Source organism: Strongylocentrotus purpuratus, unplaced genomic scaffold (assembly GCF_000002235.5).
Source record: "Strongylocentrotus purpuratus isolate Spur 01 unplaced genomic scaffold, Spur_5.0 spur5_scaffold_18, whole genome shotgun sequence".
NCBI lineage: Eukaryota > Metazoa > Echinodermata > Echinoidea > Camarodonta > Strongylocentrotidae > Strongylocentrotus > Strongylocentrotus purpuratus.
In genome coordinates this window covers 19,735,658-19,761,643 of record NW_022145603.1, presented here as the reverse complement: position 1 = coordinate 19,761,643, position 25,986 = coordinate 19,735,658, and the positions used below count along the sequence as shown (strand labels likewise).

At 40.7% G+C, this 25,986-nt stretch overlaps 2 protein-coding genes across 2 annotated transcripts; one reads left to right on the top strand and one right to left on the bottom strand.

The window, feature by feature from the left end:
• Nucleotides 1-337: 337 nt before the first annotated feature.
• LOC115925472 lies at nucleotides 338-2,644 on the bottom strand. The gene has a single exon (XM_030989395.1). It carries the CDS (start codon nucleotides 2,166-2,168, stop codon nucleotides 447-449), a length of 1,722 nt encoding a protein of 573 aa, XP_030845255.1. The 5' UTR covers nucleotides 2,169-2,644; the 3' UTR covers nucleotides 338-446.
• A 990-nt stretch (nucleotides 2,645-3,634) lies between these two features.
• On the top strand, nucleotides 3,635-25,524 carry LOC100894118 (alpha-2-macroglobulin). Its single transcript, XM_030988820.1, has 10 exons — nucleotides 3,635-3,695; nucleotides 7,397-7,638; nucleotides 8,825-8,899; nucleotides 10,285-10,459; nucleotides 12,069-12,301; nucleotides 13,254-13,490; nucleotides 19,660-19,799; nucleotides 22,358-22,529; nucleotides 24,546-24,648; nucleotides 25,381-25,524. The coding sequence occupies exons 1-10, from the start codon at nucleotides 3,635-3,637 to the stop codon at nucleotides 25,425-25,427; spliced, it is 1,485 nt and encodes a 494-aa protein (XP_030844680.1). The 3' UTR covers nucleotides 25,428-25,524.
• The last annotated feature ends 462 nt before the right edge of the window (nucleotides 25,525-25,986 follow it).

The following is a 25,986-nucleotide window of genomic DNA, read 5'->3' as shown; positions in this document are numbered from 1 at the left end:
AATATTGGTTCCACATGAAAGCTTCAAAAACAATTTCATTAAATTCAAAATTAATCGAATATAAATATTAAAAACATAAATGAGATAAGGTTCATCCAGTATATTGAAAATAGTTTGTACCCCAGAAATACTCTCAAAACGCGTTGTTCAATTACTAAAGAAAATATATAAATTACTATGATTCTGATTTTGATTATTATATTTAGAAAATATTGTGTAATTATTGAAAGGGGAAAAATGATTTTATTCCGGGTAAGGAGCTTGTAACAACTTCTAAAAAGTCGCTGAGATTTTGAAGTAATGTAATATGTAAAACAAATTCTTTTGTGAAAAATAGAAATGCTTTACTTACAACTGAGTTATGTGAACAATCAAATAATCCTATATTACGTTGAGGCTGATTAATTTCTGCAGTATGAGGAATTGCATTTATTTTATCTGATGATTCATACAATAAATCTCTTCTTGTACACAAACAGCTTGTCTCCCACACAAACTACAAGGTTACCAGAAGAAGTTACGAGGCATGGGTTATTAGTGTAGACGTAAAAGTCCTCATATTGCACGATGTTCCGTTCCTCGATGATACCATCACATGACACCTGATCAACTGTGCAGGTAGTACTCTCGTCATCCGTGTGTGTGATATAGAGTGTGTTTGTCAATTTGTCAATGCGTAACCATGACCACACCCAATCATCAGAATGTATGACAGCCTTCTCTTCTCCTGATCGTGAGATGACAGTAAATTCATTATCATCTGTATTCACAATGATATCACCTGATGACAAGGCTTGTATCTCACCCTTCACCTTCTTGCCCTGCATCGTAATAGTGATTACTATCTTACCATCAGCAGGGTTGATGACGTATATATTAAACTGATTGAACTCAGCAGCGAGGATCATCCCATCCCTGTCAACATCAATGTACACACTAGCATTCCTATCGTGGTTATTCCTCGGTATGCTGATGTTTCTAATCACCTTCCACTGTCTGTCATAGAGAGTGATGCATCCATCCACACTGTCACCCGTGCAGCCTCGTCTCCACTTACCACATACTATTACGTTGCTGTCTATGGGGGCGCATGATGTAATATACACGTTACCATCTCCTTTAATGACTTTCTTTGTGTGCTCAGTGCTGATATTTGTAACATACATATTGTTCTTGATGTCCAATACACATATCTCATCATCACTGATAAAACCACAAATCCGAGGGTAATTAACAATCAATGAAATTTGGATTGACTTGACAAGCTCCCATTTACCGATATAGCCATCAATTCTCCTGAAGTGTTCCCCGCCTACTTCACCCTTGACAAACTTCACTTTCTGAACTTCACGTTGTATTCTATCAAGACAGTCGCTAACATCTTGATGAATATTCAAATTTAAATTGTCATCAATTGATGCAAGTACTTGAGGAGCTTCATTCACTAATGTTTTGTCATCTTGTTTGATTCTCTTGATCATGGCGTCAGTATTATCAAATGTGTCGATTGCATGCTGATTCTTACTTTGAAGATCTGTGATCTTTTTGGAAATTACTTCGCTGATTGCCTTTGTCTCTGATAATACTTTTGCTTGGCTTTCTTTGATGATTAGCTGCTGCTTTTCTTTCTCAGCATTGCATCCTTTGATTCGTCTGTCCCTCTTCATGTTAATAATACGAATTTCCTCATCCGCCTCCTCGTTGATGAGACGGATCTTCTTTTCCTCATCATCATTCACACTCTTTGATTCATCTTTGTGTGTGGACCTAACCTCATCGTTGACTATCTGAAGATGATTACTTGTAGAAGTCGCACTGGACTCTATTTTAGAGTCAAGCTTTTTCAGCTGTTTCTTTGTTTCCTCTATTTCTTGCTGTTTATCATCCAGTCTTCTCATCCTCTCAAGGATGACATCCTCGATGTCGTCTAGCTCACATATCTTGCCGTGATCTTTGGTCGCACATCTGTGACAAATAGGAATATCATGTTCTTTACAGTAAAACGCGACTGGCTCAGCGTGCTTGTCACATGACCACTTCATATCATGACCTTTTCTTGCTCTCAGTTGAACCCGGTTTTCTGGAGGAAACCTTGACGCCATGGCGTGTAGTGTGTACTTAAAAGATGTAGCTGTAATAAGAATAAGAATGGATGCATTATACATCATGAGAAAAACAAGGAGCTATACAAAATCACCGCAAAACATTAAGGAATGGTGATTGGATTATTGCTCAGTCGTACTTAGTAAAATTATAGCTTATGACACATAAAAGTGGATTTATAATTATGAAAGTATGCTATATTCTATGTTATGCAAAACTGTATTAAAAGTCATAACAAACTTTAATGGCGCGGAATTAACACTTAATTACCATTGGTGCTTGCGCCTGCGCATGTTTGCCTTTAACTGTACGCGAACGCAGGCCCACACACTTTGCACATGCATGAAACAATTATGGCTTGTCCTGATTTTCATGACAATTAACATCGTTTTACTAGCATCAAACATGACATCGTTCTCAAAATGCTTCCCCAGGATACGAAGCCTCTCTATATGCGGCCATCCTACATTTTATCGCTACATTCTTTGTTATAGCTGACTTCCATGATGATTTTAAACAACGAATGCAATGTTTTGTTTCTTTCTTTCCACTTTACACAACAACAATAACAAAAGAGGCAAGTGAACAGATATTTACAAAAAGAAAAGAATACTTACTTTTCAATTTGTTTTATTTGAAGACATGTGAAATAATATTAAGTCTAAATAATCGAAATTATGCCAGTATTCAACAATTCAGTGACTTGTTGGATTGAAAACAAAAGATGTTATACATCGCAAGAGAAGTATAAGAAGCTACTCAATGCTCCCGCTGTTTGCTTTAGAAAGATTATTGTTATTTACATATCAAAATATGAGATATTGCTTTACGGGTACATAGTCTTATAACACTTAATCAGTTATTATCTTTTTCATTCGTAACAATAGTGATACTTTGGACACATCAATGATAAGAATGACTCAACCCGAATCAAGTTTGGATGTTTTGTTCATTGGTATATTACATCTAAAGTCCATTAGTGTGTTTGTGTGAAAGACAAAAGACACACAGAGAGAGATAGAGAGAGAGAGAGAGAGCTTATTTAATCCAGCTCCTATTCCATTGTTAAACGGTACTGTATACTCTACCTAGATTCCTCAATAGGTATCGACTATTTCTCAACTTCCCGAAGCCCCCCCCCCCTTCTCTCACTCTCTCTCTCTCTCTCATCTATCACTAATACTCTCCTCTTTCTACCTATCTCTCTTTGACTCTGTCACCCAGTATCTTGATTTGTCGCGTTTTCAGTACAATTTTCACCCGCTCTTTCTTTCATTAATCGCGTCATTAAAACGATTGTAAAGACACATGTTGCAGAGAGTAAGTTATTTTATTCTTTAATTGACGGAGCTGATAGGGGGGAAGGGGCCTAAACAATGATTATTGAATGTTCCAGGATAACACATCTAATGCTGAAGAACTTTGTACTTTCACTGTAAAAATGCCTGACCTAAATGCTTAGAACAATTTTTTCTTTGATTTCTTATTTCTTTCCACGGCCAGAGTAAAAAGAAAAGAAATAGTTATGACAATGATAACCTGTTTAGATCATACAATTACAGCGGGGCAGGAGTCTGAAGACCCTGAGAAACGTAGACTTATATTTAATTTGCTTTCATTTACAGTTTTATCACTCTTCCTTATTATGCCAGAAGATAATTACCTCCCTCTTATCTTATTTCGTTGACAATGTCAACAACAACGACTTGACAGACGAAGCATGCATACACTCTCAATAGACTATCACGCATATATCTTTCCAAATCCAGAGAACAAACCTTAACGCCTTTCCTGAGTTTTCTGAAAATGAAGTATAATATAAATTACATTAGAAGGATAAGGAGACGCTTATAGCTCTCAATGTATGCAAATATAATCAATCTTTATTTACATATCAAGATAAGATACATTTTAATGGATAAGTGGACTTATTCTACAAAAAAAAATTAAGAGTCGTATTTGAAAAATAGTGATACTTTGAACACACCAGTTATATGCATACATGTGTATGCTTACAGTAGAAACTTGTACTCTCTAAGAATAACATGAGAAAAGAGTTATTGCACTGTTCAGTGACATACCGCAATAAAGATCAATCTTTTTTCTTTATTCATCGTTAATGCAACTGAAATAGGGCCTCATTATTTTAACGTCGGTAATCTGGATATTTTTCAGTGTAAACAACGCCCTCTAAAGTAGCATTTGATTTTGTGAATCTTTACAATATTTATTATAATTGTACACATTAATTATATTGTGATGCGCTATTTAGGGTGCACCCAAAATACATCAAGCCCCTGTGGCTTTTACAGATGCGCCTTTTTCATCCTATACGTTTAGTAGATTCAATTATGTCTTCCATTTCATTTCTTTTTCTTTCTTTTTCCAATGTATATATTTATTTTTCAATGTATTTTTCTTTGGCTATGTTTTACAACAATGTATAATGTTACTTTTTATGTGATTGGAATCGAATTAAGTTCAATTCAATTCATTGAAGGAGATATGGTTTTGAAATTAGTGATGAGTTTGAGGTTCTTATTAAGGTAGATAATAGCCTATAGAGTCGGCAGTCTGGTTTGTTATGGAAGACATGTTGTTTATTCAACTACCACGGATACCGGATGTTCGGGTATCGCATATCGTAACATCCCCCTTCCTCTGGAAAGATTTGGAATCAGTGAACATCACTGATTGACGAATATAAACATATTGCTTTGAAAACAATACTTTTGGTAGTATGCAAGCTTTGGTTATTTGCCTCCTAATGAACTTTTTCCAATCAGGTTATATAACATAAAATCTTGATTTGTTTTCAATACGTTTCTTTTGTATTGTAATAACGAGTGAGTATAACTGTATACAATGTAAATAATTATATCGTTCCACTTTTTACTTCACAGTTTATTTGCGAAATTGAACATAGTTTTGATATAACTTCATTCCTTTATAATATATTGAATTATTCTTATTTATTTGTGTCTACTTTTTTTCATGGCATAATCAAATTAAAGAATAAAAGCGCCAATGAGAGATAAAGAAGGATCCTTTTTTTCTATGCTATGAACTTTGAAGAAGAGTAATTAATCTACTGTATTTAAGCATATATCCTATTGCTATCCATGTTCTTGGGTGGGAGTGGAGTGGGGTGGGGTGGTGTAAGTTCTCTGATGGGAAGACTAGGGCGATTGAATTCCTTTCTTTCCATGAATTATAGGGATTTAACTTTCTTTCTTTTCTTTTCTATTTTAAAAAAAAATTGCCTCTATATTACTGTAATTTCACTTCTAAAATCTAACAACTATGATCGAGTTTGTCCATGATTGTATTAATACAGTTTCATATTGTATAGTTTTATTTCATTTTTAATCATGAAAAACAAATTATTTATTTTATGGACAATTTCAGAAAGTATTCAGAATTGTTTTCTGTATATAATATACTACGAATTGCATATAATTATTGGTCTTCTGTAGAGAAAATACACGCACAAGTCATACATTTGACATTCTATTCTATTCATGTTGTGTATTGGAACAAATAAGAAATTTCCGGCACTACTTCGCATTGAAATAATAGATTTGAGACTGTCATTTTGACTTTACGGTTTAATTTCATCCCATCCAATAGGTTTTTTTTTAATGCTTAATTTCATTTTTTGTAATAGAAATGTTTGTTTAGCAATTGTTAAATACTTTCTCAACTCTTTCGCTCAAACAACTTTCCTTTTTCTTCTCCATTCTCTCCTTGCCACTGTCTTGGTTCTTCAACATGAAAGTTTATTATTACATTACTGTATAACTTTGTTTTGCAATTTCGATTTCATCTTACAATAACTTACAATATGTATTTTAGTTTTGTATATGTTTATATCTCTCTATATTTTTAACTTGTTTGTAAATTGAACATTTTCAGCCTGCGAGCTGCTTGTTTGATGTGATTTCTCAATAAACCACTAAACCAAACCAAAATTCAGCAAAATTGAATTTCAGATCGCTATTATAGGATTTCTCGGTATAGGATTTCGTAAGTTGGCCACACAAATTCATATTATGTTCATTCAATTTCGCCGATTCTGTCACCGCAGCTGTTATTTTTTGTCCAAATTCGTTTTTTAGCATTTAAATTTATAAAATGATCATCAAATTAAAACGTGCTCGTTGATTACGTGCTCGTTTGATTCAAAAGGGGCGTAATGTAGAAAGATTCTATTCAAGATTTTAACCTATGATTTTTACCTTCCTTGTTCGCCAATTAAAACAATTAAAAACAAACAAAAAACGTTCCCAAATATGTGGTTGTGCCCTCCCTTTCACGGGACAAGAAGATGCAGTTATTTTATGGAGAAAAAAAATATGCCTATAATTATTATCAAAAGAGAAGTGCAAACAAAATTGCTCACAGTCTTGCTACGCTAAATCGCGATTATGATTTTAAACATATTCATTTTATCTGACGAATGTGCAGCTCCTAAACATCAGATGAAGAAGGGCGGAAGGCAGGTAGATGCTATTCAATATAAAATAAGCTTAAAGCCACCCGCTCGCTATGAATGTGCCCGACCCGTCCAGCAGCAAAAAACCTCTGTTTTGAAACTCATTAATGTTGAAAATAATTCTTTGGATTAAAACGCTCGCTCGCCCGTTTATGGTACAAACATGCTCATTTAATCGGGAGGGAAATTAAGCAGGAAGATGCTATTCATTATTAATGATAAGCTAGTCTACATTTTTAGCTCTCTCTCTCGCTATATACAATTGCTTACCAAAAGGGAATAAATATTACCTTAAATTATATTGTGCCTAAGAAAAGAAAATCACCATTTGTTGTAAGGAGGTCGACTCAAGGTCGAGAAAAGTTTATCTTTTACTTAAAAGCTTCTGCACCTGCTCCCCCCCCCCCCCCCAAAAAAAAGAGAATTGCGTCTTTCGAAAAGGTTTATCACTTTTTTTTGGGGAATTAAAACTCACCTCCCCACCCCCCTTCTCAAAATGCTGGCTACGGCCCTGAATAACAACATCAAAACAAATCACACAAAACAAAAACAAAAATAACCCATGATAGAAATATTATCGGCGGAGCGAATGTCAGCGGAGCAATTGTCGGCAGAGCAAATGTCGGCGGAGCAATTGTCGGCGGAGCAAATGAAAGACATTTCATGAATCATGTAGCCTAGATTTTTAACACATCAGGGATGCCAAATTTACAGAATGACAAAATTCGAAATTGGTTCAAATCAGTATCTTTTCATCCTACTTTGAATTCTCACGGGGGTGCTTACCGTTTTTTGCAGGATATCAGCGGCAGCTCAATTACCAGCTCAACGACCACTCCTACAGTGCTTTTGGTCAGAGGGACGGAGAGGGAAGCACCTGGCTGACGGCTTTTGTTCTCAAGTGTTTCAACCAGGCCCTGGAGTTCATCGACATCGACAAGAGACCCCGGGACAGGGCAAAAATGTGGCTGAGGAGGAACCCTCGAGACGAGAACGGCTGCTTTGTGAAACAAGGACGCGTCATCCACAAGGAGATGCAGGTCTGTTACTCTGTGATGATGATGATGATGGTGGTGGTGGTGATGATGATGATGATGGTGGTGGTGGTGGTGGTGATGGTGATGGTGATGATGATGATGATGATGGTGGTGGTGGTAATGATAATGATGATAAGGAGGAGGAGGAGGAGGATGATGATGATAATGAATATGATATAGAGAACTGAGTACAGGTCCCCCCCCCCTCAGTCACGAGGTGCTCAAAATAGCCTAGTACAGTAAGGGTTAAGCTAGCCTTTCATCAAGGCCACATGTCCGATAAACGGCGAGCCACTAAAAAGAGACTAATCACGAAAACCAGAGTGAACGACAGAGCGAGTAGTGCAGCCAATAGCCTTTAGTAATCTAGATTGGATTTCTTCAGCTAATCTTTGTTTCCGACTGGAATTCTCTACCGAAATGGTAGCGTCCAATCAGTGAACGTATCCTCGCATGACGTCAGCATATAATATCCATCACACACACACACACAAGCACAGTAAACTCTACGTAGTACGAACATGGTCTACTATGAACTAAGAATGACGTACGGGCTAAGACCTCTGACCTCTACATGGAACAAAAATGAGTTGGACTGGTTCATTTTATATACAGGGAAAGTCCAATTACCTCACTTATGATTGTTAGCATAAGTCATCAAATGCTTCCTGTTTTATTGTAATTTTTCATGCAACGTAGATTTGAATGTAATATTTTGTATCTATCATTCAAATGTTCATCTCATAAGCAAGACTTATTTACGTCTTTTACCTTTTCTTACATGTTTTGATAATGAACGAAATCGCGAACGAAGCCAACTGGGAAATGGCCGTTCTGATTGGTAAATAAATCCAAAGTAATGAATAATTCATGCAGAGCAGTAAAATCTAGATTCCAAAAGGCCTCGTGGCTAGCGCCACTCAGTCGCGCGTTCACCCCGAATCTAGACTCAATCATCTCGGCTGCTGTTTGGAGTGGAAAATAGACATAGTCACAAGGCCTTGTTGAAAGGCTAGGGTTAAGCAAGCCCTGGAGCCCAGCCATAAGAACTAGCTATTATTATTATTATTACATCAGTCCGTATTCCTTCCTCGCTCCTTGCAATTTTACATGATTGTTTTGAGTTTTTGTTTGTTGACCACCCTTATAAGAATTATCATTTTTGTTTGTTGTTGATTGCCTTATTTAGGGTTCCGTGTCCAGTCCAGTAACCTTGACTGCCTTTGTTACCATAGCATTGATAGAGGCTGGTGCTTATCCTGAGGTAAGTATTCTTCAATTTGGCAATGATTACAAGAATAGGCCAGTTTAAGGAAGTATTATAAGTTGGTGTCTTCCCACAAAGCTCTTGTAATGATATAATTCACCTCCTTTAATGGTGCTCCGACAACAATGTATGAAATCAAGATTTTTCCAGGCATTCTTAAGGTTTGTTCGTTCGTGTCTCCTTAGATCAAGAATAATGTAAAGTTCCTAAATTAAATTAAATTAAGTTCTTCCATCGCCTGTTGGCTGCGATGGCCGTCTCATTTACAAGGGCCAGGTCTTCATCTGTGCAACCCGTTCCGCCGCACTGCAAGATGTGGTCCATCGTCTAAGCCTCTTCGAAGTCACAGAGAGTCTTAAGGTTAATGGCCATAAGTAGTATGAAGAAAATGAAAATGAAAATGAAAATGAAGGATAACATAAAACTCCTCACACAGAACCCAAGTCAACTAGTCTGTTCAGAAGTCGCACTTACGTTTGTTAAAAGTGTATGTAAACTTGCAACATCTCTTTGTCAAAGCAATATTTGAATATACATGTAGTAATTTAGTTATATAGTATAGAGATATTGACTACTTTGAGAGGCCTGGCTGTTTTATAGGCTCAAGAGTCCTGCCATGAACCCTTGGCGCGCCGCCCACCCAGGGGCGCCTCGGGTTCATGGCAGGATTCGCACGTTCTCAAGAGCCAACAGCTAGACCTCGAGTATTAAAGCAGTTGATATGTCTTTTTTGTGACGAATCAGTGAAACAAAAATCTACCAAGAATTCTTACCTTATCCTTTTATTGAGTAAAGATTGGTTAAAACATCACAGAAAATCTGAGACACTGTCTGTTAATCTTCGCTGGAAAAATGACTGAAAGTTTCAATCATTTGGGAACCGCAGACAAAAAGCACTGTATGGTGTCCGCACTCGCACAAAGACAATCGTAACACGTAAACCAATGGGGATTGCAGTATGAGGGCACTTTTCAAAAGACTATTGACTGGTAGGCGTGTACGAGGGCACTTTTTAAAAGACTATTGACTGGTAAGCAGGGCATGGCTAAAATGATGACTCCAATTTTGATGAATCAGATGGCTAGATTTCTAAAGTGAGGTTAGTATAGTGACATGGATATGAAGAGCAAAATATTTTTGGGGGGCGATTAGTGATTGGTACAAAATGCATATCTTAAACAAAAAAAGGACAATATTCCCCTTCATCCCCCTCCCTATTTCCATGGTATCTCTTCCTGATCTTGGGTCTCAGTGACATCAGAAATGACATGAGTATGAAAGCGATAACAGTATTACTTTACAACATACTCTCTAGCTCAAATTATTTGCATATCTTGAACAAAATATAACAATATTCCCCTTTGTCCCCCACACCCTGACAGTCGCCCCCCATGAGGTCAAGTTTTAACTGCATCAGGAATGGCATCAGGTTTGGAAGAGAGACCATGGACACCTACACTCTTGCTATCAGCAGCTATGCTCTGGGGTTGGGTAGATCCTATCGTGTGCCTTGGTCCATTGCCCTCAACCACCTGAACACAAGGGCCCTCGGAGATGGTAAGCTATGGTCTCATAAGGAAAGAAATAACTTGCCACATTATAATAATAAAAGTCACATTTGTATTGTTATTAGCTCTTAGATGTTGTGATTGTTTTACCTGACTGCTATTTAAGAAAGCATATATGCTTGGAAGCAAGCAACCGACAGCTTTAAGTCTTCTCCAAGGGACTTGGTAATGAGGATTAATGCCTTACCAAAGGGCACAAGCGCATTGACTTGGTTTCGAACCCAGGACCTCTCGGTGACGAGACCACTGCTCTACCACTGAGCCATCACGGCGTATATATTTCTAAGTGCTTTACATTGTAATTATTATCACCCAAGTCACTGGATTCAATTGCTAATCCGCACATGATAGTGCTATGCACTGCTCCCTAGGGAGTATTCTGGCCAATAGCATGTGCGTGCTTGTAAAATGGCGCCCGGTAAGATGTGAACGTTAATGTGGTTGGATTTCCAACCACATTAATGTTCACATCCTACCGGGTACCCATCTACTTCACACCTCGCGAATCCTCTTCTTTCTTTTTTTTTTACTAAAGGGGGGCGTGGTTGAGGGGAAAACAAAAAAAAACAATTTTTTTTTTTTTTAGTGCTCACTATAACCCCTGCATTGGGGACCAACAGGCACCGCTTAGGCATTGTTTTCTATACCGTGTGAGTCAAAAAAAAAATTACACCTAGAAAACTGCTAATTATTTAAAAAAAATCATCTATGAACATTAAATTGTTATACATCTTAATGAAAGAGTGTTTTATCCCAATTCATTTAGTATCATTTTTGTGTGGTATTTGTTCACGCTTGGATGACCAGGAGGCATTGTTTGCGAGAGTGCAAAAATTGACTTGCGCCAAAGTGATGCTTATAGCGTGTTGTTTGGATTTAATAGCGAAGTGAGAGAATGAATTGAATGTATCAAATGAATTGCATTGCATATGCTTTTTGCACAAGGAAAGTCACATACGCACACACATACGCGCACAAATGTTCATTGATATTTGATATTTGATATGTGTGGCATGATTAATTTTGTTAGGGATGATATTTGGATTTACAAAAATTGATTTAATACCCAAATCCCAATTGTTTTGTTTAAACATCACATAAACAACTTTGGCGCAAGTCAAATTTTGCACCCTCGTACAAAATGCCTCCTGTTCATCCAAGCGTGAACACATACCACACAAAAATGATACCAAATGATTAGGGATAAAACACTCTTTCATAAGATGTATAATAATTTACTGAACGTAGATGATTCTTAAAATAATTAGCAACTTTCTAGGTGTAAACTTTTGACTCACACTGTATATAGGGAGCAAGTAGCTACAAGTAGTGCAGTGGGGCTTTAAAAACGCTGCAGTGTACCGCTTCATAACCGAATGAGGCGTAATTCAGTCCTTTGACTGAACATGTTCAGAAGACTAGATCATCAGCTCAGGTGTGTTCAAATATACATTAGGTTAATTAAAAGAATGATTTGTGGAAGAACGATTTATTGATTGAAACTAAAAGGAATGTTTCTGAGGTCGCAGTTTGGTGGATGGTAAATGGAGTAAACTATGCATTTCATTGGATTTTGATGGGTTTTTTTTTCTTTCCAGCTGGCCTGAGATACTGGAGTAAGTCGGAGACCCCCAGCACGGAAGTAGAAGAAGATGCCCACTGTTACAGATTCTGCAGGGTCGACTCCTCTGCTGTGGAGATGACCTCTTACGCCATTCTTGCGTACAGGTATCGGAGACCATCACCTGGTGATGTTCTGGTACAAGCCATGCCGATGGTGAAGTGGCTCAACACGCAGCGTAATGCACTTGGTGGCTTCTCATCAACTCAGGTATTAGTGATTAGATATTATATCCCACATCAAAATATTCCATTGCAAGGATTGGTCATGGATGGCTAACATGACATCAGTTCATTTAAGTTTATTCAGTTCCATTTTTAAAAACATTTTTACAAAGGAAAAAACATGCAATTCCAAGTGAAATATAATACATAAATTGGGATAACGTATACATGTACAATGAATTAATACAAATCAGAATAAGGCACAGCTTTGCCTGGACAGCATCCTGTCACATTATATTTAATAAATATAGTAAGAAAACAAGTAGGAAGTAAAGTTTCGGATAGTATCATTGAGAAATGGCACAACAACCGGCACAAACCCAGTACACGAAATACAACATGATATAGGATGCAAAAGCAAGAATATAGCTAAGGAGAAATGTGAGGTGAAGAGCTAATAGATATTGCTTGCCGTCAAACGGGGTATATCTTGGATATTAAAGTCACCGTTCAAAGCTATCGATAGGCTTTTCACAATATCGCCACTACAGCCACTGTAGCAGCGCTCTTTGCGGAGGTGTGAGTTGATATCCATTTTCAGATGTATTTCTAATTACTTTACATTTTTTGTTTTTTCATTTTTTAATGAGGGATATACATCAAACATCATAACATCATAAATCCAACATCATACATGGGAACGGCCTCTTGGACTAGGACAGCTAGAGACGGAAGAGAATGGAAATGTTATGAGGAGGGCTTTGTCCAACGTCTGGATGAACTATAGCCTGATAGATAGATAGATCAAATATAACATGCAGTCTTTTTGAGCCACCCATAAAATAATGGATCTTCGGTGGTTGGCATAGTGCTACGCTATAGTCATATCTCAAAGAATCCATAATTTCAACCGGAGGCTCCCAGTGCGGGGTATATGTGATCATCGCATTACGATATAACATCTCCATGCGCTTACAAGTGACTGTGAATTTTTACAGGACACTGTCGTAGGACTCCAAGCCTTGTCTAAATTTGCCAGCTTTGCCTACGACCCCGATGCACCTCTCGCCGTGAGCGTTGATGTGGACGCTGCAAGGGCACCTCCTAGTGACCCCCAGGAGCTCAGTTTTGAGGTAGACAACCACAACAGACTGGTACTCCAGAGGGAAGATTTAGAGGAAGTGCCGACGGAGCTGGAAGTGACAGCTACAGGCAGTGGATGTGTTTTGTTCCAGGTATGGGGAAAGAAATGCAATAGTTCATTTTTATTTTCCACATAATTTTTGTTGTTTTCATATACATAATATATTTCTTTCTTGTACATTCTTTAATAATAAACTAAGACAATACAATTAATATTGTCTAAATAGTATAACCAGTGATAATAGTAACGCATACAAGTCAAGTACAACATAATGAATCGGTTAAACTCAAGTACAACATAATGAATCGGTTAAACTCTTATCATGCCACAGGGCTATAATCCCCATTGTGCCAAGCCCCAAATCCCTCCATGCCAAGTTTATATTGAGATATTTTGATAAACGCGATGGTTCTATGAATAGCGTGTGCAAAACACACAGCACAGTCCAATGACTATTACGAATGCGCCCTTGCATGCACATGGCACTAAAGCAATGGCTCTCTCGCATGTACAAAGCACTTTAATGGGAGCGTGCATACAGCCTCATGGCAGACTATGAGTTAAACGTTTCATCATTCATTATATAAAGTATATAGTAAAAGTTGAAGGGCCTACAGTAAAGCAAGGCTTGCTGTGTATAGGCCCGGTGAATAGCTAACTAACAGACAGGAAGAAACAAAAATAATTTTAGAAAGGAGGAAGAATGAATTTAAGAAGGAAAGGAAGCTAAGGGAAGGGAGGAATGAGATAAACTGATGAAGGGAAATAAAGAGGGGGATAAACACAGAGAGGGGGTTAGATCCTACTGACAATGCACATAACAATATCAATTTTGAAGAAACAAAACCAAGGGGCTGTAAAGTAAACAGAAAAAGGTGAACAAAATACAGATACATAAGAGAAGAAGAAAAACAGTGCAAAGTAATGCTGAGAAACAAAGAGAAAGATGAATACTGAGAGAGGGCTAGATCCTACTAACGATGTAGAACAAATAAATGTATTAGAAAGAAAAAAAAAGGTAATATAGAAAAGCAAAGAGGATTATGAAATCAGAGAAATAGATCTAGACAGATCCTGACAGTCATGCCACTGGTTGCTCTCACCATTATCATTTTCAGATAATATTTTTTCCTTCAATAATGAATTATCAAAAAATGTAAATTTTGTAGATTTGTGACCACGATTTGTACGTCCCTTGAGAGACCAATGCCAGTAAATGGTGAGAGCAAACAGTGGCCTGAACGGCCTGCCATAGTTAAGTCCAACTTAAAGTCGATCTTAGTTTTTTGTGAAACACCCCCCTGATTTACATCAATGAATCAACGTATCTACCTATTCTACTTTGCTATTGTTGCACCTCAACATTGCATCACCGAAACTTAAAACACATCGCCAAATTGCTCATACCCCCCCCCCCCCCCAATAGCGCCCTCTGTGACCCTTGCGTCCGAGCGCTGCCAACGTAACCTCTTCCTCTTATCTCTTCGCATCCGAACAGATAAGTTACACTATAAATCGCTCCCAAAAGTTGAAGAGTTTTTCCTCTTTAGTCGCTTTTTGGTTCTCATTTTCGCCTTTTATAATTATTCTCTACGATTTCCTTTTCGTTAGAGAGTAGTTTCACTCCGTGAATTTATTTATTTATCAGTATTCTAGAACGTTTTCTTACCGACAACTGTTCTTTTCCTCTTTCGCGTTTTCCCGTTCTCACTCCGAGGTCTCGGGTGCGTGCGGGGGTAGTCGGTGGGGTGTTTCAGTCACTGGTAGTTTATTTAATTCTGTTTGATAATTGCTCGTACCCTTTGTTTAATCTTTCTTTCTCACAAGGTTTAATATGTCTCGCAGTTCTAATTTTCTCTTAGCAGGTGTTTCTAAGAAGAAATCGAATTCTGTCGCGAGAAAGAAGACGATGGATTCTAGCAAGTCTTTGTTAGTTACGCCCCTCGGGAGCGGTGGTGACACCGCAAACCCCGGGGATGCAAATGTCAGCGGACATTTATGCGGGCAAGGCAAGCCCATGAGAATGGTCGAGGGGGCGATGTTATCTCCCCTCGGGACGGTTCCCGGAAACCCAGAGGTATCAACTCTGGGTGGAACGGACCTTAGTTCTGCACCGCCATCAATTGTTCCGTCAGGTCTTTTGTTTGGTCGGTGCACAAATCCATCGACGGATATTCGGGTTGCTACCGTGGATCCGGACTTGAACCGGTCACCGACCGGTTCTTCTGTTCCTTTGTCGGCTTTGCCGGTTCCGGATTTCGGTCCGGATACCCGTGCAGCCGAGTCGGATCCTGGTGCTTCAACTAACCGCGCCTCTCCGTCGGTGCGTGTTCCGTTTTTCCGATTCGGTTTGCGTGGAGCTCCTACCGTCGGGCTTTTATCGGATACCCGTCCCGTTTCTTCATCGGCCGCTACTTCTCGTAAGAGGCGGGGTATCCGGGACGCTGTTGCCGGTTCTTCCTCGGATTTTGTTTATCCGTCGAAGAAACCGCGCTCTGATGTTACGGAACCGTTTGCGGCTCCTCGGGGTCCGCCTTTGGTGGCTACTCTCCCTCCGTCGGTGCCTCCACCCCCGCCGGAATTTTCGGATTGGATGCGGGCTTTTGCTGACGCGTTTCGCTCTTCGATGCCCGAGTCGGCTCCTCCGGTTCTTCCTACTTCAGTTTCGGATCCGATCGCGGTTGATTTAATTTCGGAGCTTTCCGAAGATGCATCAATCTCTCCTGAGCAGTCGCCGGTGCGGGTTTCGAGTTGTCGTATTCCGCCGGGGTCCTCTCTTTTTGCTTCTCTGCCTCACGCATCGTTGGGCACTCCGATAGGCGGGGATCGTCCCTGTTTATCTGGTCAAGATAGGGGGGGGCTCGGTTGATGGTTGGGACGCTGGTTCCATCGCTCAGTCGTCTGGTTCAGCTGCGGGGGATGATGCGTCTACTCCGTTGGTGTCTCTGGCGGCGGAATCGTTAGCCTTGTTTCACAAATATGTGCCTGAGTCTTGTGTCGTCCCGGAGTTATCGTCGGGGCGGCGGGGCTTCCTGTCTTCTAAATCGGACTCTTCAGCAGTTCAGGGACTGTTTCTTCCTGATCTACACAAAGAAGAATTTGTGAACGCCGCAAAAGACTTGTCGTCATCGACGGGATTTCTTAAGCGGCAGGTGAACAAGTACGCTTTCGTTCCTCAGGATGCTGAGTCGTATTTGTGTCCTAAACGGGTTTCTCCCAAACTTGTGGCTGTGGCCAGTCGTTTGGGGAAGAAGTTTGGGACTCGTGGTCCTTTTGATAAAAGTGACAACTTGCTGTTTGATCTTTCTTCATTGACTGCTTCTGGTCTCCGGATGGACATGCTGGTGGAGCTTTTGGCTAGTGCGGACGATCTCCATATCACTGTTGAGGATCGTTCGATCTTGGTGCAGGTCATGAGAGAGGTATCGGGTATTCTTTTCTCACAGCTTGCGGTGGCTTCGCATTCCATCGAGAAGCATCGTCGGGAGGCTGTGCTCACTAGTTTGGGCATTCGACCACGCCAAATTCCAGGACTGCTTCCGCAGATTCCAGTGGCCAGCCCCCACCTTTGTGAAGATAGTTTCACTACTCTACTGCAAGCCGAGATTGATGGTGAGAAGCAGGCTCGAGACCTGTCCGTTGCTTTTCGCGATGTCCAAAAGCCGGTTCCTTCCTCCAGACCTCGTAAGAAAAGTTTGAAGAGTTCGGGTTCTTCTCGTAAGAACGTCGGCCAGTCTAAGGGCCGCCCTCAGGACTGGTACCCGGTCGAGGAGGAATACCAGGATCGTGGTCGTCCTTCGTCTCGAGATTCGTCTTACCGTGATTCTTCTTTCCGTGGTGCGTCGTCTCGTGGTTCGACTTCTAGGGGTAGGTGGTCCAGGGGTAGTTGCGGGGGATATTCATCTTCCCGGACTCCCTTTCGTGGAGGGGGGAAGTCATTCTCTAGATGATGGCTTTCCCCGAGTGCTTGGGTCTCAGGTCGGCGGGCGGCTCCGGAGATTTCTCCCGGCGTGGGAGAAGATCATCGCTGTTGGGTTGGGGAGGTCATTGCCAGGGGTCAATGATTTCAGGAGACTGGAGTCATCTGGACTTTCTGCCCCACATCAATGTGTTGGAACTCTTGGGAGTGTTTGCTTCGCTTCGTCACTTCCGTGCTCGTCTGGTGGGTCGCTCGGTTCTGATACTTACGGACAACGTGTCGGTGATGGCGTACATCAACAGACAGGGAGGCACTCATTCTGTGGCTCTGAACGAGTTGGCCTCTCAACTCTGGGCGTGGTGCAAGGGGGCGAGGGTGTTCCCGATTGCATCACATATCCCGGGCGAAGAGAATATCATAGCGGACTTTCTCTCCAGAGGCAAGTGCCTTCCTTCGGAGTGGACTCTGTCTCCGACTGTCTTCAGGCAACTGGTGAGAGTGTTCGGTGTTCTCGGCATCGATCTCTTCGCAACTTCGCTCAACCATCGTCTTCCTCGATTTTGTTCGAGAGTCCGGGAACCAGGAGCTTTTGTTCTGGACGCTTTCGCGATCCCGTGGGGGGGGGTGGAGGGCTTACGCCTTTCCCCCGTACGCGTTGATTCCCCGTGTGCTCAGGAAGATCAGGGAAGATCAAGCGATGGTGATTCTCATAGCTCCTTGGTGGCCGGCGAGGTCGTGGTTTCAGGACCTCCTGACCCTCCTGGTGGGGACTCCGTGGTCGTTGCCATGTCATCCGGATCTGGTGTCGCAACCTCTGTCCGGTTTTCTACAACAGCGGCCGGAAATCCTCCATCTGACCGCTTGGCCGTTATCGGAGAGAGGGCTCATTCGTCAGGTTTCTCCGAACGTGCTGCACAATTTCTAGTCCAGAGTAGACGAGAGTCGACCAGGACGGTTTACAACTCCAGGTTAGATGCTTTTCACACTTGGTGTGAGGAGGTGGGCATCGCCCCTAGAGAGGCGTCTTTACCTTCTATTGCTGACTTTCTGATCTCTTTGTATGACAAGGGAAGAGCTCTGTCGACGATTCGTGGCTATCGGTCAGCTATAGCTGCAGTTCATTCGGGGTTTGCCGATGGTACTTCGGTTTCCTCTGCTCCTCAGCTAGCGGCTCTTTTGAAGTCTTTCTCCCTTAAGAGACCCTTCTTCAGACCTCTGACGCCAGCGTGGAGTTTACCCAAGATTTTGGAAGCTTTAGCACGCCCTCCCTTCGAACCGCTGTGTTCTGCGACGCTTCTGCATACTACGATCAAGACGGTTTTTCTCATGGCAATCGCTTCTGGTCAGCGTAGGAGCTCACTTCATGCCCTTTCAGTTGCCCCTGGGCATATCCGCTGGGAAGGACGTGGGGTTCGTTTGATTCCCAAGGCTTCTTTTATTGCTAAGAATCAATCTGACACGTCGGGTTCAGTGGAAGTGGTGCTCCATCCCTTGTCGGATTTGTCTTCGGTCTCCGGGGACAAGCTGTGGTGTCCCGTTCGCGCCCTCAAATGGTATCTTCACAAGACGAAGCCTTTTCGCAAGTCGGATCAGCTCTTTCTGGTTTCTCGAGAGCCACATTCGGCGGCATCTCGGGATACGATCTCCAGGTGGTTAGTCCTGGCTATCAAGGCTGCGGGCCCTGAGGCCTTGACGCCTGGCAGGACTCCTCGTGCTCATGATACTCGCAGTGTCAGTACGTCTTGGGCTCTTTTCAACGGAGTTTCAGTTCGAGATATCTGTAAGGCAGCTTTTTGGAAGTCTCCAAGTTCTTTTACTGCTTTTTACCTCAAAGATGTGCCCGCGGGCGAACGAGCCTTCGCGGTCGCTTCTCTGAAGGCGGCTTCGTCGTCTATTTCTCATTAATTTGATAATTTTGCTTGGTTTTTACCACCTGGCATTAATCTGTGCTGGTCTATAGCAAAGTAGAATAGGTAGATACGTTGATTTATTGATGTAAATCATGAAAATCATTACTGATTTTATTATTTACGATATAAATCTACGTATCTACCTATTTTCCCTCCCTCCATCCCCAGCGCCTTTACCAAGGTGTGTTCTAGGGAAATTGTGATAAGAGGAAGAGGTTACGTTGGCAGCGCTCGGACGCAAGGGTCACGGAGGGCGCTATTGGTGGGGGGGGGGGGGGTATGAGCAATTTGGCGATGTGTTTTAAGTTTAGGTGATGCAATGTTGAGGTGCAACAATAGCAAAGTAGAATAGGTAGATACGTAGATTTATATCGTAAATAATAAAATCAGTAATGATTTTCATGTTTTGATCCTTCTTTTCTCTACTTAAGGCTGAGCTAATGTACAATGTGCCAGTTGCAATTCCCAACCGTCTCCTCTTTAACATAACTACAACCATCAAAGAGTGGGAAAGCAACTCTGTCTCAGATCCTACAGCCTGCGGGGACAAGACCCTGGAGATTTGCGTCAGGTAAGCGAAGGGGTCTTTAATATCTGTTTAAGAATAAATAGTGTTATTGTATAACCTTTTAGCCCACATACAGATATCAACGATGCAAAGCGCTAAAGGCCCTCCAATATCAATATAGCTAGGTTACCGGCCCCTTTTAGTGTTCACAGCATTCAAGGAATTCCTGGCTAGCAGGAACCCATTGAACACTTGGGTGGAGAGTGGCAAATGCATATCATATCTTGCGAAATGAGACTAGTGCCGTGCTGGGGCTCGAACCCATGACATTCGCATCTCCCGTCAAATATTTAGACCACTTGAAATTTCCTCCTGCAACATTTGGTCCAAACATCAAAGATAAAGGGTTGGGTTTAGGAATGCAGTTGGGATATAGGTTTGAGATTAAGGTTAGGTTAAGGATTGCAGTTGGGATATAGGTTTAAGATAAGGGTTAGGTTAAGGATTGCAGTTGTGATATAGGTTTAAGATATAGGGTTAGGTTTAGGATTGCAGTTGTGATATAGGTTTAAGATGTAGGGTTAGATTTAGGATTGCAGTTAGGATATAGGTTTAAGATATAGGGTTATGTTTAGGATTGCAGTTGTGATACAGGTTTAAGATGTAGGGTTAGGTTTAGGATTGCAGTTGGGTTATAGGTTTAAGATGTAGGTTTAGATTTAGGATTGCAGTTAGGATATAGGTTTAAGATGTAGGGCTAGGTTTAGGATTGCAGTTGGAATATAGGTTTAAGATATAGGGTTAGGTTTAGGATTGCAGTTGGGATATATGTTTAAGATAAGGGTTAGGTTAAGGATTGCAGTTGTGATATAGGTTTAAGATTAGGGTTAGGTTTAGGATTGCAGTTGGGATATAGGTTTAAGATATGGGTTAGGTTAAGGATTGCAGTTGGGATATAGGTTTAAGATATAGGGTTAGGTTTAGGATTGCAGTTGTGATATAGGTTTAAGATGTAGGGTTAGATTTAGGATTGCAGTTAGGATATAGGTTTAAGATATAGGGTTATGTTTAGGATTGCAGTTTTGATATAGGTTTAAGATGTAGGGTTAGGTTTAGGATTGCAGTTGGGATATAGGTTTAAGATATAGGGTTATGTTTAGGATTGCAGTTGTGATATAGGCTTAAGATATAGGGTTATGTTTAGGATTGCAGTTGTGATATAGGTTTAAGATTAGGGTTAGGGTATATTATGTGTTCCAGGGTTGGATTTTGGTTAGGGCTGGAAATGGACAAATTTGGGTCCTGTCTGAACCCAATGTCTGTCTGTGCAGTGCGTGATGGAATACAGGGCATCTTCTCATAAAACCTAAGTCTAGCTTCATGGATATTTTATGGTCTAATAGAAATAAAATATGTGGGCCTGCAATACTGTATGCAACACATTCAATGTGCATAACTTTGGATTAGCTATACACATGACCCTGCCCTGACTATCGTCTGGGGGGGGGGGGGTTTCACAAAGACTAAGAGCAACTTTAAGTTGGACTTAACTATGGCAGGCCATTTATGCCACTGTTTGCTCTTACCATTTACTGGCATTGGTCTCCCAATGGACGTACAAATCATGGTCATAAATCTACAGAATTCATTTTTAAAGACCGTCACCACTACTGGGCTAGAAGGGATTAGACCACACAGAGAGCCATCGAGGTCACTGTGACAGGTGGCTATCTCATTAACTCAGCTCTCATTTAACATAAGAAAAAGAGGATCATAGGGGACCAACAGGCACCGATTGGGGAAGTTTTCCATATAGAGGGAGCAAGTAGCTACAAGTATGGCAGTGTGCCTTTAAAGCCCCACTGTCCTACTTGTAGCTACTTGCTCACTCTATATATAAAACTTCACCAATCGATGCCTGTTGGTCCCCCATGATCCTCTTTTTCTTACGTTTGTTGAGAGCTGAGTTAATGAGATAGCCACCTGTCAGTGACCTTGCTGTGTGGTCTCATCCCCTCTGGCCCAGTAAGTATTGACGATTTTTAAAGGACAAAATATTATCTAAAGATCATTAGATCATCGTGAGAGCAAACAGTGCCATGAACGGCCTGCTATAGTTAAGTCCAACTTAAAGTCGATCTTAGTCTTTGCGAAACACTCTCCATGCAGGGATGCCAGTTTTTAGACCGTTGCCTGAATTCTAGCCATGACACCTTCCAATTCAGATTTCTTTAGGCTTCACATTGCACAGCACACGTGGGAGTCCAACATGTCCGAGTCGCTTGCTAGGCTCATTAGGTGAAACAAACCGGTATCCCTTTTAACTCTTATCATGCCACAGGGCTAATCCCCATTGTGCCAAGCCCTAAATCCCCCCGTGCCAGGTTGTTTTGGAGATAATCTAATTAACGTGAGGGTTCTATGAATAGTGAGTGCAAAATACGCAGCACAGTCCAATGAGCATGAACAATAACTGCTACTACGAATGCTGCATCGCACTCACATGACACTCAAGCGATAGCTCTCTCGCATGGACAAAGCAGTATAACGATAGCATGCATGTAGCCTCATGGCAGGCTATGAGTTAATATCAAATTTTCAATAACATCCTTGATTTGTAGGTACGTGGGAAGCGGTGGGGAGACTGGAATGGCAAACGTGGAAGTCAAGATGGTGTCTGGTTACGTTCCTCATGAACAATCCTTGAACAGGTTCCAGGATGGCAACAGCATCGGCCTCAAGCGCTTTGACAAGTACAAGCCCGGACAACCTCTCTCACTCTACTTTGATAAGGTCAGTTCGGTCAAACCTGCTGTAGCGACCACCTGTATAGAAAGACCACCTGCCTATAAGGCCTCCCTCATCAGCTCGAGATTGCCAAATAATCTGCTATTTTAACTATCCCGATCGGAAATTATCCAGCTAATTTGCGTCTTCATCAGACCGCAGTTGCAATTAGCGGAATATTTGGTTGAGATAATCATCCTAAGATATCTTGGGCTAGTTTGCAAAATATCCCGTTATTTGTCCGGTGTGTTCTTCACCAGCCCGAAGACTCACACTATGCGCGAACGTTGAGCAAAATATCTTGAGCTCGAGTATCGAGCTGATGAAGATGCGATTTGTAACTTCGGGCATATTTCCCAAATCAGAAATAGCGGGCTATTTGGCAATCTTGAGCTTATGGAGACATACCTATAGAGACAGCAATGATTGTTTCCCTTGCATCATGTTCTAATTAAACATTTTTTAAAGGAATCTGAACTTAAAAAACCATCATGTTTTCTTGTCTTCCTTTAGCAGTCTTTAACTATACAGGTTTCACTGTATATTGCTTTATTTTTGTAATTATTTTGTTAAAGGTAAAGACCAGTTTTGGAAACGCCCCAATTTCAAAAAATGAAATGGAAGCTCTTATTACCAATCATGTGAAAGAATATGTTTTGAGTACATGACATGATGATTACATGATGATAACAATTTTGACGGGAAACCGCCTACTAATTGATATATTTGGTAAATTAGTGTATCTCTCGCCTGTTGAAAGATATGAAATGCACGTGTCGCGCACGTGTGTGTAACCCCATATACATCTTTCTGTGTACAGTGCTTCTAACTTTATGAAGACTTGGCCAAGTTTCTTATCATTTTGATGATTCCAGAACCTTATGCTAGATGATCAACCTTTTCTGATCGATTTTACAACGTTTCTTTCACAATGCATTCGCATGGCCATAACTGGTCTTTAGCTTTAACCTTTTGTCAGACCCTTGAATACTAAACCTGAGATAACTTAGTGTGAAAAATGCAACTTCTACAAAAACCGACGGCTTTAAGGGGACCAAATACCATTGAAATATAATACAATTGGAATATCATTCTCACCTGAAAACTGTGAGACATTCTGCTGGTCATAATAAAGCCTAGAGGAAATGGTGATCTTAACCCATTACAAACAAGACAGGGATGGTCCCTCTATTAAAGCCCCACTGTACCACTTGTAGCTACTTGCTCCCTCTATATAGAAAACAATGCCTAATCGGTGCCCGTTGGTCCCCCATGATCCTCTTTTTCTTATGTCAATTGAGAGCTGAGTTGATGAGATAATCACAGCAGTGACCAGCAGGGTGGTCTAATCCCTCCTGGCCAAACTAGTGCAGACATGCTTTAAGTCAATACAAAGTAGAGAATTCATTAGTCAAGAAAATTATTACACTATAAATTTGTAAATCTTAATTGTTGCTTAAGAAATTTGTTCCAGCAGTCACACCTTCTTCCTGTTTTTCTGTGTGTAGTTGTCTCCTGTAAATGCTGTGTGGGAGGCTAATCTATAGTCATTGGTAGGTTTTGGCCCAAATTCACGAAGGAGGTTTAAATTTAACCCATGGTTTAAACCCTAAGCGAAAATTAAGCATACCTTGCCTTGTCTAATGTTGGACCTCTGACTGTGTCGCGCTTATTTTGCGCTTATTTTAAACCATGGGTTATGTAAATGAGGGTTTAAACCATGGGTTAAAGGTAAAGACCAGTTATGGTCATGCGATTGCATTGTGAAAGAAACGTTGTGGAATCGATCAGAAAAGGTTGATCATCTAGCATCTAGCATCTGCAAGGTTCTGGAATCATCAAAATGATAATGATAAATATGATATCATCATGTATTAGTCAAAACATATTCTTTCACATGATTGGTAATGAGAGCTTCCATTTCATTTTTTGAAATTTGGGCGTTTCCAATACTGGTCTTTTCCTTTAAATTTAAACCTCATTTGTTAATTTGGGCCTTTGTGTTTGGTTTGATCCTTGCAGTTTGACGCTGAATTACGCTGCATTCCTCTTAACCTGAAGCAGGAGATCTTTGTGAAGGAGACCAAGGATGCAGTCATCAAGGTCTATGACTATTACAAACCAAGTGAGTGAGGTCAAAGGTCAAGGGTCAAGAGATGATTGTGATGATGATGAATGATATTATGTAATACCCGAGTCGCACTGCAAAAACTGGCTCCACGCCGACCCCAAACAGACCTAGTCCTGGTCATAGTGGGCAATGTAAATTGTTTGTACAGTCTCATGTCGGTCTTGTTGGTGTAACCTGGTTGTGACGTAGGGTATTTGCCTTGTCAGAGAGCATCCTATTGGCTGAAAAGCTATCACATGACAATCTTTAATTTGTTATGCATGCACAACTATGCCTTCTTTTTTTATTGCTCGATATATCCCATACAGAAGATGCATCCATAGTCCGTAAGTTGATTAAATCTGTAACGTATTCCTGATTAAGGCTCTGATTGGTTATATAGTACTAGCAGAATGACAGTGCTTGATATAGCCTTCTAATAGGAAGAGATGGTCAATTGTTTACTGTTGTGACGTTTACTGGCACACGCAACCAATCCAATGTTTTCCTCTGACCAGAAGGTCAACCAATCTAGGCAATATTGGTATTTGTAATCATGATGATTTGACCGTTCTGTACCTCAAAAATCCACATTTTAAATCTCCACATTGCAATTTCTTCCAAATTTTATTTGAAATGAATTTTAAGTTGTACGGTGCATGGCATGTATCTGCATGCTAATGATGAAAGACAAACTCAGATTTTGCTAATAACCAGTAATTCTTTTCCTTTTTTTTTTTTTTACAGCTCTGGTTGGCTTCAAGAGCTACAACACCTGCGAGGCTGAGCACTAAAGCAGAAGACTACAGAAACTTAAAGCCTGTCTGCACTAGTTTGGCCTTGAGGGATTAGACCTCCCAGCGTGGTCACTGACAGACAGCTATCTTATCAACTCAGCTCTCAATTAACATAAGAAAAAGGGGATCCGATGGGGGACCAACAGTCACCGCTTAGGCATTGTTTGCTATACAGAGGGCGCAAGTAGCTATGAGTAGTGCAGTGGGGCTTAAATTACCTCATATTCCAAATAGAACTAGAAATAGTTAAAAACTACCCTTGTTTGTATGCCTTGTATTTCATATAAAGGTACATGTAGATTGCATGCTCGTTTGAAATCATCAATAAATCTGAAACCTTGCAATATACAATTACTTTTTACCACATGTACATATTCTACCTTTGACAATGACTTTGAAATAGATTTTTGGACAAAAAAAATCGCACGACCACAACTCAACTGTAGACTATTAAAGTAGCCTAGGAGGTGATTCACAAAGACTAACATTGACTTAAAGTTGGACTTAACTATGACAGGCCATTCATGCCACTATTTTCTCTCACCATTTACTGGCA